This window comes from Athene cunicularia, assembly GCF_003259725.1.
Source record: "Athene cunicularia isolate RWA chromosome 4 unlocalized genomic scaffold, athCun1 chr4_part1, whole genome shotgun sequence".
Lineage (NCBI taxonomy): Eukaryota > Metazoa > Chordata > Aves > Strigiformes > Strigidae > Athene > Athene cunicularia.
In genome coordinates this window covers 5868624-5881820 of record NW_020799098.1, presented here as the reverse complement: position 1 = coordinate 5881820, position 13197 = coordinate 5868624, and the positions used below count along the sequence as shown (strand labels likewise).

General features: G+C 43.4%; 1 protein-coding gene across 2 annotated transcripts in view; it reads right to left on the bottom strand.

Moving 5' to 3' along the window:
* Nucleotides 1-13197, bottom strand: part of REEP1 (receptor accessory protein 1) — a 72638-nt gene that overhangs the window by 58184 nt on the left and 1257 nt on the right. For both annotated transcript variants that reach the window (XM_026846596.1, XM_026846597.1), the window contains exon 2: nucleotides 13113-13195. In XM_026846596.1, the coding sequence (XP_026702397.1) occupies nucleotides 13113-13144 (32 nt within the window). In that variant the 5' untranslated portion in view covers nucleotides 13145-13195. The remainder of the gene's footprint in view (nucleotides 1-13112; nucleotides 13196-13197) is intronic.

Genomic DNA, 13197 nt, shown 5'->3' with positions numbered 1-13197 from the left:
TAAAACACAGTAGTGTTTGAATAGGAATCTGATTTGTTACAGCCAAGTATCTGCAAACCTCAGCAGAATAATAATTGAAAAAGAATGCTGAGCTATTCCAGTGCCTGTATATCACATCAGAGTGCAAAGACCTCAGGACACACTATAGCAAAGAGGAAAAATATCTAATCTATAAGTAAATCCTAGAGAGAGGGGAGGGGGAGGGGAAGAGATTTCACAGAATTACTTTGATGAGATTAACCATGAATCACACACAAACTACAAGGAAAGCAGACTGGTTCAGTTTCCAGTACCATGCAAAATCTGGCATAGTATTTATGTACTTAAAATTCATGTCCTGCCTCATAGACAACAGACAAGATCCTTCACTCTGGCTGTATGTAGTCGCTTAAACAGCTCTGCTCCTTCTTCAGTGACCTAGGAATAATCTGTAGAAATATGCATAGGGTCTGTATCATCAGTCATGTATGTCACATCCCCTTGGGCTCAAGAAATGGCTGTCAGTGAGCCCTTGGGATTGGCAGTTCTGGAAAGCCTGCACTAAAAGGGATTTGAGATAACCAGGATCCAGGATGCAAGCTAAGAGCTAATTTCAGCGTGCTAGCTAACCACAGCCTGCTGCCATGTGCAGCACCCTCTGTAACAGATCTTCACATAAAGATACAGGGATGAAGCGTAAGAGATGTCAGAGTTTCTGCCTGACATGATTAAAGTAGCTTTTAAAAGATACACATTTAGGTGGTCTGCAGTAAGTCATTAGAATTCTTTAGACCAAATCTAAAGAGAAGGTGGTCATGCTCTTCGTCCTCAGCTTTCAGTGGGTATTCATGCTTACCAGAGAGAAGCTCAATAGTGAAGCTCACCAGAGCACTCCAGATCTACAGTCAGAAATGTCTTGATTAGAAGCTTCGGGGATGGCCCGTTTGATTGGCTTTGGTTGCTGAAGTGCAGGTAAAGCCATATTCCAACCTAGTGACGAAACTGCCAACACTAAAATGAAAGAAAGTATATAAAATAACTGTCCTGACAGAATCATGCCCTTGGGAGCCTCTATCCTCTAGCTGTCACCACTCAAAGGGCAGTTTAACTTGAGACTGATACGGACAGAAGTCCTCTGTTGTCTTGAACTGGCTGGCTTCTCTCCTACAATAGTCAGTTTTCTAGGATCCAGCTGGCACCCTCTACAAGGCCACCACCTTTCTGAGCTACAGACACAACCTTGGGATTCTGACCTGGGTAGATTTACACCACTCACTGACTTCAGCAGAGCTGCACTACAACTTGAAGCCCTGATATTGCCTTAGGGATGAGAAAATGATTGAGGTTTCCACTGAATCAGCATTTTCCAGCTATTTATTCCCTCTATCTGCAGAACATCCACCCTTGATCCTCCAGGTTTACCACAAGCCAGGACTGGGAATTTTTGTGGCAGTTCTTGTTAAAATTTGGGAATGCACCACTTAGCCTACTTCCACTGACAAAACAGAGAAACTGCAGTTATTCCAGATATGAACTAAATTTTTCTTCCCCTCATATACTGTGGGGTTTTTGTTAGATAGTTACATCAATAACTTTTCTATTAAATTCCATCTTTTCTGTTTGGATGATCACTTTTCATTTCACAAGAATTCTGTAACTGTGATCAAGTGCCCGTAAGGCTTTTTTTGAGTATATGAAATGAGACCCTTATTTGATTGTTAGATTAGAGAAAAAGAGTTGATGCAATTCCTGTTGGATCTAAGAATCTCCAAATCTTCTAAGTGAATATGTGGTTACTCAATTAGATCTCTAAGTGTTCAGGTGCTAGACTGTCATTACAAATTCCTTCTAACAGTTGGCTGTAACAGAACACACCATATACAAGGGTCTCAAAACGCTACCAAAATACAAGCTTTATCTAATGCTGTGAGGCAGGAGACTACTATCACAGACACAGGTATAGGCAGTAAAACACAGAGATTCTAGTAGGCCTGTTCAAAATGACCACAGAAGTCTGTGTTACAGCCACACAACAGTTATAGCTATACACACCCGCAGATATGGGTATATCTACGAGAGCGAGATGATATCCTGAGAAAGGATCATTAGATCACAGTTTCTTTCTAAATCATTAGTCAGCAGGGGATTTGACTGATTCTGACAGCTATGAAAAGAGGTTAGCAGAATATAACATGAGAAAATTCCAACATTTGTGCAGGAAACTATTCTTATTTCACTGTCTGTGTTTTTAAGGTATCTATTTTAAATAACAGCTTCCTCTCAGCATTCGCTCCTACAAGAAAGACCCTTTCATATATAGGACAGCAGAGTGTGTTGCCATGGAAATTATTATGATCTACTTAAATTCAACAAATCCATCCTTATGGGGTATGTTCCCCTGAGTACCTCAATTTAATTATTAATGTTCTTTCTAAATAGCAACATCTTTCTGTTTTGACCAAAATCCTTATAAGCAGAGTGAAAATAATAAACCTGGAAAGTGGAATCCTTTGTTCAGCTGCAAAATAGGTGCAATTAAACCAGGGAAGATGCAAACAGCCTCCAAGCTGCCCTGCCAACATGCTTCAACTCAGACCTAGATGGATCCTCTAGAAGGGAAAATGTGTCATTCAGTGCCTGTGTCCATTACGTCCCCAACCTCTTTGCTGTGATTTCCAGCAAAAAGTACCAGCTAGAAGAGTGGGGTTTTTTTGCAAAGGTACACATTCAGTGCACAAATACAGGCTGGGCAGAGAATGGATTGAGAACAGCCCTGTGGAGAGGGACTTGGGGGTGTGGGTTGACAAGTAGCTCAATATGACTCAGCAGTGTGAGCTCACAGCCCAGAAAGCCAGCCATACCCTGGGCTGCATCAAGAGAAGCATGGCCAGCAGGAAAATCCCCCCTCTACTCCACTCTCATGAGTCCCCCCCTGCAGTGTGTGTCCAGCTCTGGGGGCACCAACAGCAGAACGACACGGACCTGCTCGAGCAGGCACAGAGGAGGCTGCGAAGATGATCAGGGGCTAGAGCACCTCCCCTGTGAGGACAGGCTGAGAGAGCTGGGGTTGTTCAACCTGGAGAAGAGAAGGCTCCAGGGAGACCTTATAGCAGCCTGCGAGTACCTAAAGGGGGCCTAAAAGGAAGGTGGAGAGCACATAGTGATAGGACAAGAGGCAATGGCTTTACACTGAAAGAGGGTAGATTTAGATTAGATGGAAGAAATTCTTCACTGTGAGGGTGGTGAGGCCCTGGAACAGGTCACCCAGAGAGGTTGTGGCTGCCCCCTCCCTGGCAGTGTTCAAGGCCAGGTTGGACGGGGCTTTTGAGCAATTCCGGCTAGTGGAAGGTGTCCCTGCCCATGGCAGGGGGGTTGGAACTGGATGATCCTTAAGATCCCTTCCAACCCAAACTGTGCCATGATTCTGTGAACCTAAACACTGACCATCAATTCATTTCCATATAGTCACCAGTCTTGCACTCATTCTCCAGATGTGCAGCCCAGTGAAACACTCAATCTTTTCCCATGAAATACATCACTAAAGCTTTTTAGCCTCAGGGCAGCTCCAGTATCCATCTTTCTCCTTCAAATGTCACCATGAATTCTGCAGGTATATTTTAGGAGTGTTATTCAGGCTAATCTAACATGGGATAGTTTCTTGTGGGTCACACAATATGAGCAGTTCACAGGTCTAAGTTCAGACATGCACAGACACATGTCCTCCCAAATCCCCAGCAAGAGAGGCAGCAGGACAAGCAGATCCATTCCACAAGCAGGATAAGGCTCAAGAGTCTTGAACTGCTCATCCACGAAAGGGCCCAAAGCTGAGCATGGCCCAGAGCAGCCCTGGAGGAACCGCCTGAGGCGGAACAGAAACCTTATCACTATGGCTGTTTAATGTGACCCGCAGCGTGGGTAAGCTGCTCTCCCCACATACTCACATCAAGTGTTAGGACATCTGTGCCAAAGACAAAGGTAGCCATGAAATGTTGTGATGACAGGAGAAGGTCATCTTCCTGTGATTGCTCTGCTCTTGATCTTGACCAGTTGCTTCCCATCTATCCTCCCTAGAAGGGTATTCCCCATGAAATGTCATCTAAGATTCCTGGATTCACTCCTCCACGAGAGCTCCTCAGAGACAGAGTCAGGAAAGCTCTGCCACAAAAATATCCCAGAGCACCCCTGAACTTTTGATCACTGGCTTGAAAATCAGCTCAAAATTCATATTTACATTGCCCCTCCAATTCTACTTCAAAGAATGTGCCTCAAGCCCATATCAGGGTCTATCACATGTAAAGAAGAACTGATAGTTTAGATGGACAGAAGTTATGACTAAGCCTATTTTACAGGTACCAAATTAAGAAAGAATAAATAAACTCCCCTTTTCCCACAAGGAGTCTGTAGCACCACTGAATCCAGGCTCTTGGTATTCTCATACAAAATCTGCAGCACAAGTTCTTCCCTTCTCCCTTGTATGAGGCTGCTTATAGGTCATAAGCCTCCCTCCAAAAGATGAGGCAAGAAATGTGTCAGTTTTTTGCTTTCCTCTAAAAACACTTATTTAGAGGCTGGAAACAAGAAATAGAATAAATGAGCTCAACTGAGCTGAATGAAAAGAAGCAACAGTATGAACTCAACAGAATAAAAGTGCTTCTTGAGCAGGAGCTGCAACTGTTTGTTGACACTGTCAGCACTGAATTGCTTGATAGACTCAAAGGCAGGCTACACACGTTGCCCTGGCATCCCTGGGACTTGTCCAAAAAGGCACAGAATTCCAGACATGAGGGGCATTCTTTCTAGCTCCTCACAAATAGGTTCTTCAGCAATGGTTTTGTTGTCCTGCAGAATTTGCCATTTTGAAAAGCAAAAGATTAGTGTTGGCTCCATGAGCGAGAAGGGGAAAAGGACTGCAGCATTACTGACCAGTTGATTGATTCCTTCTTTGGAATTGGTTGGTTGGTTTTTGATTAGCAATTAGTGCATTAGCAGTAAAGGACACAGCAAGCAAGTAGGCATCATTTGAAGAAACAAACCTTTACTAGGCATGACACCAGGCCAGCGTTCCCAGCTGTCCCCCTGTCGCTCCCAAGAGTCAATATGCAACGACACCGAATCCTCTGCCTCCATATAAATCTGTATCCCTTCTGAAACATAATCCTTGATCTTCATTTCTACTTACTGTACAACCAATGTCTCTCCTCCTTTGGTACCATCCTTGCCCTTCTTCTGGCTATGTGGAACAGCTTTGAACAGCCTGCAGGTCACTGCTTTACCACCCATATCAAAATAAAAATCCCTTGTCCTCCTCCTCTAAACCCTGCAAAATGTGTCTACAACAAATAAAAAGCAGGGTGCCCTACTAAGGGGATATGTCTGCTCTGAGGTTTGTATCAAAAGATGGAGTGGTTCAGTGTATGAAGCTTGGGAAAGTACCACCCATGTTTCTAGTCCTGGCGTGCAGCTCCAGGTCTGGAGTGCCTTCCTGGGTTCTGCCTGCAGAATGAGCAGGCATGTCTGTTATCTGTCCTTCTCTTTAGAAGCACGCAGGTCATGGAAAAATAAAACACACTTTTCATTTTGTTGCTTCTTCTAGTTCAATCTCACCACTCTGCTCCCCATCTGTTTTGCTTGTATTTCAATAATTTAAATTAGGATCGCCTCAGAGCATGAATCTTGTCTTACTACATGCATGTGAAATGCCAAAACACAACATGAACACTGTACCAGTAACAGTGTCACAAAGAAATGAACGAGGAGCACAGGATTGGTCTCATAAATTTTTCCCCTAGAAAGCAGAGTTGCGTTTATTCATACATTTTTAAATTAATACAGAACTTAGGAGAACTAACTAGAGACTAAACCCCCACTGTCTAGGGTGGTTTTGGGCTTCCTGCCCCAAAGAGTTTACAATCTAAACAGCATATGAGTGATAACAAAAGTATGTGACACTTTCCTCTGCAAAAAGCAGCGTGGGATTAACTTCAACACAGATGATTTAAATGAGATTTTGCTATCTAAGCGTTTTGCTTGGAAAGAGCCCCATTACATGGATGCATCCTTTCATTGAGCCATTTCATCTCACAACACCTACCTGAAACCTGCTGAGTGGTCCTGATCACATCAAGTGAACATGTCAACAAAAGGAAACCTAGACTCAGATCCTAGCTGCATAATGAGGACATAGAAAAAAATTTGATACGTAAAGGTTCTACGGCAATACAAACTAGCCAATACTTCTGCAGCACTCCAGTCTTCACAGACCTTTATGATTAGCTTGACAGTTTCCAAGATACCACCTCAGACTGCTGAAAGCGTGGAAGCAGAGAGGCAAATGAACTGCCTAGTACCTAGATGCACATTCTCAAGAAGTAGGAAGCACAATTATATGCCCTCCTTTATCTTCTTTGTACCAAGCATTTCCTCTTGACCAAACAGCTCTCTGTGCAACACATTAAGGAAGCTCCTTAGAGATGTCTGTCTCCCTCGATTAACTGCAGTAAGAGCATGGAAGAATGTTTCTCAGCCTTTCTTAATCACTGAACCACCTGACCCTTTGAAAGAAACATATAGCTCATTTTATATCCCAGTGTTGCTTAAGGATAGATGACAAACAGTAAGTCACATGGAATTGAGAAAATGTTGCAATGCTAATATTTTACAAAAATGCAATTCACAGAATCACACAGAATCATCTCGGTTGGAAAAGACCTTGAGGATCATCTAGTCCAACCATTACTCTGACCATTCTCAACTCCACCAGATCTCTCCATGCTGGGTCAACTCGACTCTTAAACCCCTCCAGGAATGGGGACTCCACCACCTGGGAGACCATTCCAACACACAACAACCCCTTCTGGAAAGAAATGCTTCCTAATATCCAGTCTAATTCAGTAGATATAATTGAAAAACTTGTAACTAAAAAATGGAGTAAAAATGGTATTGCCTGATTAAATCACTTAGTATATAACTTACAACTACCTGTATGAGGGTTTCTGTTTTAGCGCTGAAATGTTTTCACGGACTGCCTGATGTTTCATGGACTACCAGCTGCCTGTGGACCACAGGTTGAGTACCTTGGATCTAAATCTCCCTGTTGGGACTAAGTACCCAATTTTCGGTAGTGTAACACCTGACTTAGTAGCCTGAATTAGGCAGTCTGGTTGTTGCATGCTGCTGCCTATGACACTGATGACAGCACTGAGGATCTGAAAGGGTATGGATCATTATTCAGAAGATTTGGTTTCTTGACTGCTTCAGGTCGCATCTATTTAAGTCTGTACTTTTGTTCCATCTCTCACAGCCATCACAAATCCATAAAACAAGCCACAAACCCAATGCCCAATTCCCTTAATCAGATCCCCTTTTGTTAATTTATTGATCAAGGAGCCTGGAGGAAATATATTACCTGTTACCACAGATTATCTGTGGAATACTGGACACTTCACTTGATCTCCCTGTGCCTCAGTGCCCTTACCAGTGCAATGGCAGTAAAAATCATTCTGATGACATAATAGTTACTAAATTAACACTTCAAAGTGCTTTAGTACAATGAAATGGAAAGGGTCCCACAAAGGCAAAATACTCTAAGGGCTAAGCCCCTTAGCTATATTCCACAACTTCTAAGTCTGGTAAAACGTCACTCCTTACCAAACCAGGACTAGTAACCTCTGTGATGTGCATACAAGAAAACCTTCCCCATTGGGGCTAAGAGCATTTCCAGCACATCTGTGCTTGTGCAGGAAAATCTGGGACACAGTTGACAAAGCAGCAGGCAGTGTTATCCCCTGCAGTGTGATCAGCACAGTCACATTTCATATGAAGGGCAAAGCAAATGTCGCACCTGCGCTGGATGCTCCTCTGTCAGTTACTGTCACCAACAGGTTCTGTCCCCTCGGCAGAGCCATAAAGGCTGCAGCAGAGATGCACGTGGTGGATGCTGGGTTGAGCTGGAAGCCACACAGACCACCTGCTCTTCATGTGAAGAAGAGCAGCAGTGCAAGACTGCAAGATCTATTTCAGAGGCAATACACGCCCTTGTTGTATAGGTAACATTTCTCAGCAAATTCTGCATGTATGGCAGGTGTGTCTGCCCTTCCCACTTCCCAGCTTCAGAGCACACAGGAGTCTACTACAAACTCATCCCACAGCCTCAGCAGAGAGGTCAAGCCACACTAGGTCCACTGCTGTATTTTCATATAATTTCGCATCACTGGTGTTGAGGCCCATACAGAGCAATAAATACCAGAATCCTTCATGTCAACTGCCAGCACCAAGTAAATAATGTAGACTGTGAGGAAGGACCTTCACGTATGTGGCATATATCAAGTTAGAGGCTAATGCTGACACATCAATAACCAAAAGCACAGGGCTGTGCCATGCCTTCATGAGAACAGCTCTCACACACTTGAGCTGATCCTGTCTCCGCCTGTCTCTGGTAAAGAAGATACCAGTTATCCTTTTCTAATGTAATCTTTATTAAATTACTTCTTTCGTTTTTTCATTCATAAATCTCTTCAGGCTTCCATATACATGAAAAACAAGAGGAGGAAGGATCTGCTAAGTTTCTCTAAAATGAAAATTCATTACTGATGTAAGCAGCGTCTCTTGATTAAATCCATGTCTGACTCAGTAGCACTATGGATTTATACCAGCTGAGGATGGGGGTGGCCGATCTCACCTACCCTTGCTAAAATGGCATCACAGAAACCAAGAAAGAGAAAGCAGAGAAATTGTGACAAGGAAGGAAATTTCACTCGTCAGTTTAAAGAATTCTTTGGTTCCTTTTTTGGTTTTGTTTAGACCTACTTACTTTCAGTGACAGACGAAGAAAGGATGCTTCTGATAAATCCCCAAATCCCTTCTACTTCCACACAGGGCCAGGAATTACCAAGGAACATACTTGAGACTGCCACCCTACTTCACATCAAACCATAAAGATCAGACAGATCATTACTGATATTTTGATTTTAAAGGAAACAAATGCAGGGGGGGAAAAAAAAAAAAAGCAAGCATAATTAACGCTGTGCGTTTTTACCAAGAAGATCATATTTAATAATTTCATAATAATTTGCAATGCGCTTCTAAGCTCCTCACAGCAAAAATTCAAATGCCTAAGACACACAGTATCATCTCAACTATTGATGACCTGTCTGATCCAGCCTCATTTCTACTGACATCTCCTTTCTCTGCCACAAGTTCCAGACTGAAAGGCTTTCAACAGGAGGTGTGATGTGCCTGACTTTCAGAATTGGAGCCAAAACCTGTGGTTCTGTTCTGATCCCAAGCACAAAAAGCAAGTTCCAATGTTGTTGGGAAAAGAATAGGATTTCCACACAAATACAATAGGCTGCATTCATATATACCACTTTTAACTTCAAAATGGTTTTAGACAACAGCCAAAAGGTATTGCAGGCCAGTAACCACCTAGTATTGGCAGTACTGTGCACTGTAGCCGAACTGGACTTCAATAACAAAGACAGATCCCAAGTCTTTCTGCTAGAGTGGCCTCTACCACTTGAAGAAAAAAAGAATCTCCTTCAAAATGAATAGCAATAAACTGTAGAGGGTAGGACATGCCACTGATCCCTTCTGCTCTGTCTCAGGGAAGATAAATTCAGCACAGTTCATTACACTTCACTGATGAGGAAACTGAAATACAGGTGTTCCACACTGTCCTTTCAGCTGTATTCATGGATGAATGAATAAAAAAGGGGTCATAATTAACCCACGAATAACGATACAATCCCATTCCAGTTATTGTGAGAGATAAAGCCACAAATAACTCCAAGATGCAACAATTGCAATCACAGTGATCCCAGACACCCCTTGGTGGAAAAGTCACCTGTAATCTCCCACCATGAGAAAAAGAACATCCTGATTTTGTTCTTGTTGAGGTAAATGAAGAAACTACTGGACTTCAGCCAGATAAGAATTGAGCTCTTAAAGAAAAAAGATATCCAGGGACAGGATTATCTTTTGTTTCACATTTGTGCAGTATTGAGTACAGATCCTGACAATAATAAAATCTTCGGCTTTAACACACAGCTATGGCAGTAGGAGATGCTGCACTGAAGTTTCTATCATTTCTCTCCTGAAGGTTACCAGCACACACCTTTGTAGGTAGAACAGAACAAGCCAGCACTCTGGACCAGTGTTAACACAAAGTCCAAACACTAAAGTTGAAATTATGTAGAAGATGGTTTGCAGTAAACTGCCTGACTTCATACTCAAGTGAGTGAGAAGTGCTCACACTCTTCCTCAGCAGTATTTTGGAAATAGAAATTACCAGGACAGAGACAGTGACAACCAAATCAGGGATAATGGAAACAACAAAGCACCCAAGAGCCAAAGCAAAGGTTTGCTTTTTGTTTTAAAGCCCTTTCTGTTAGCTGAGTCATATCAGACATAATACCCATTGAGATCAGCAGAAGTTGTAGAGCACAAAGCAATATTCACAGTGTGACTGAACCACACCACACCACTTTTCTCATAATCCTTATCAGATCGTAAGATTTGATGAAAAAACAATGAAATAGGCATGAGCAGGGGAAAAAAAAGCCCAACCAGGTGGCCAGTCTACTTAGAGCACAGCTATATGTGCTGACGGATCAACTAGTGATTCATAATGAGATGGGAAACCAGATTAGATAGATTAAATCTTTGTCATGATCCTCATCTGAAGACCACTGCACACCAAGGAGTCAGTGATCCACCTAACAGCTAACCTGAGCGGGTGCAGGTCTGTGCTCAGCCTTCTGGCCCGCATTGCCCTGCATGTACCCCTCAGATACAGGATCAGCTCAGCTGGTTAACTGTAATGAAGGAGCCTGTAGGAAGCTCACAGTGGTCACCAGCAATTAAACCACCTGCCTGTCCTTATTTGTCTTCATCTAAAAGTGCAGCAACAAGTTCTCTGGTGAATACCCTTTTTGTTTGACAGCAGAAATGATGAATAAATTGCCTTTTTCTTTTTTTTTTTTTTTTTTAAATAATGTAAGGGCTCAAAAGACCAAAATGCAAGGTAACCTTTCCACAGACAGATCTGCATGCTGTGCTGTGCCCAGACTGAAGGCCTGTTCCATGCTAGGCAGCTTGGAGTTTCCAGCATCTGGAGGGACATAAGGTTATTTATACTGTCCTCTTTTTTCTTTATAATGTTAGCTCTAGCAAATGGTATTTTAAGCAATTCTCTACAGAGTCCAAGTTTCTTGCTAGGATCATAACAACCCAGCACTTCCTGGTGCAAAACATTCTTTAAGGATGGATGTATACTAAATAGCAGTGCAAAGAAAGTGGTGATCAAGCTTGGCTTGCCCTATGTTTCCTTGCAGAATTTTTTTAATTATTACTGTGATTACTAAATGATTAATATTTACACTGCATATTCAAATTGTTATTTGCTATTGAAATTCTAGTATAACAAATAATTGGTACTGCTCTCTACACAGCAGATTTCCTACTGTGACATGCTACTCAGATGAATAAAGATGAAAAAAACAGGAAGGCTTGTATGTTCAGCTAATTACCTGATTGCAGATGTCAAGCGCTCTATGCCCTGCCCCTATCACATTCTCACCCAGCCCATGTGTCTTAGATGAAATCACCCATGTATATGTGCATGTGCCGAGGCAAGTAAGTTAAACTACCATCTCTCTGTAGACATTCTTTGTTCTGGAGGATTAGCTGGGTTATGTGATGACAGTTTTTTTCAAAGTGGAAATTAGCCCAGTAGAGAAGAAAGAAAAGCTGCCTTGGACAATACATGCTACATCTCACATTGCTGTCAGAGATAGCTGCACAGTTATACTATTCCAAATAAATTATTAAATATTTAATATGCTTTCCCAGGATGAAGTACCATCCCAATAGTGGCTAACAACAGCTGCAGCTAAAGATCATATACCTCCTAGGGCAAAATTCAACTCTGGAACCCCCCAAAATCTTCGTATCTGACAGGCACCCCATGGCTTAGTCATACAGAGATAGCTAAGATCAAGGTGAGTTTTCCTTTTGTTGTTTCATCCCATATAGCAAAAGAGAAGACCTCGAAAATGCCTTTCTGGAACTATGCTGATGGTGCAACATCATGGCACGTTTCTTTCAGACAAAGAAAGTGACAGGCCCTTGCAGACCCTCTACAATAACTTAAGAGCACAACAGATGTTCGGAGTCTGCAGCTATATGTACCAGGCTGCAAAAACTAGCAAATGATTCACCTGATTCACTGTACTAACCTTGACCAGCCACATTTTCAGATGGGATACTGATCAGCCATCCTGCTGCCCCACCTAAAGCCTAAACTGCCCCTCCTGGAATTTTCCTAGTGGCATCAAGAATGCTCTTTTCTCACTGAATCTCTTCTCGGGTGGGGCAGGTGACCATATACCTCGAGGTTGCTCCATTTTCTCCCTGTTGCCTGGGAAGAATTGCCAGGGAATTTCTGTATGTATTCCCACCTACAGCACTTCCAGCCATGGAAAAGCTGTAGGACAAGTGCAAAGAGCCACACGCTTCTCCCCCCAGACTGACAGGTTAAAGGGAAATAAAGAACGTCTTTTGAGAGGGTGGGCGGCAAGTTACAAAGAGAAAAGAAATATCTGATATTTCTTTTACCAAAAAAAAAAAAAAAAAAAAAAAAAAAAAAAAAAAAAAAAAAAAAAGAGCGAAGAAAGCAGCGGTAGCGGCCAGGAGACCCCGCGGCCGCCTCTCCCACGCCCCCTCGCGAGTTCCATCCAGCCGCACCGAGCCCCGCTAACAAAGCACCGCTGCCCAAATCCTCGTCCATTTTCCCACCCGCTGATGCTCGATCCCCATCTCCTGACCCCCGGCCCGTTCCTCGCCGAGCAGCGGGCGATGCCATCCGCCCTCCTTCTCCGCTGTCACCTTGCGCTCTACGGCACGGCAGCATTTCGCCCTCCACCCCTCAGTCATTTTCCCACGCTGGAAAATACCGTTTCACCCAGCTATTTTCTCCCTCACCCATCCAGCAGCCGAGCGCCCCATCCCTAACAGCAACCTGCTAAATTTAGCCGAGTCGCCACCACCGCGTTATTGACCGCCGGGGCGAGCGGGGCTGACAGCGGCCACGGGACACGCAGAAACACGCGTGCGGGTGCCGACCAGCAGCTACTCACACCACTAGCCTGGAGATGATCCATGAGACCATGGCGCTGCGTGCCGCAGGGCTGCCTCTCCCGGCAGGGAGGGCTCGCCCCGGCT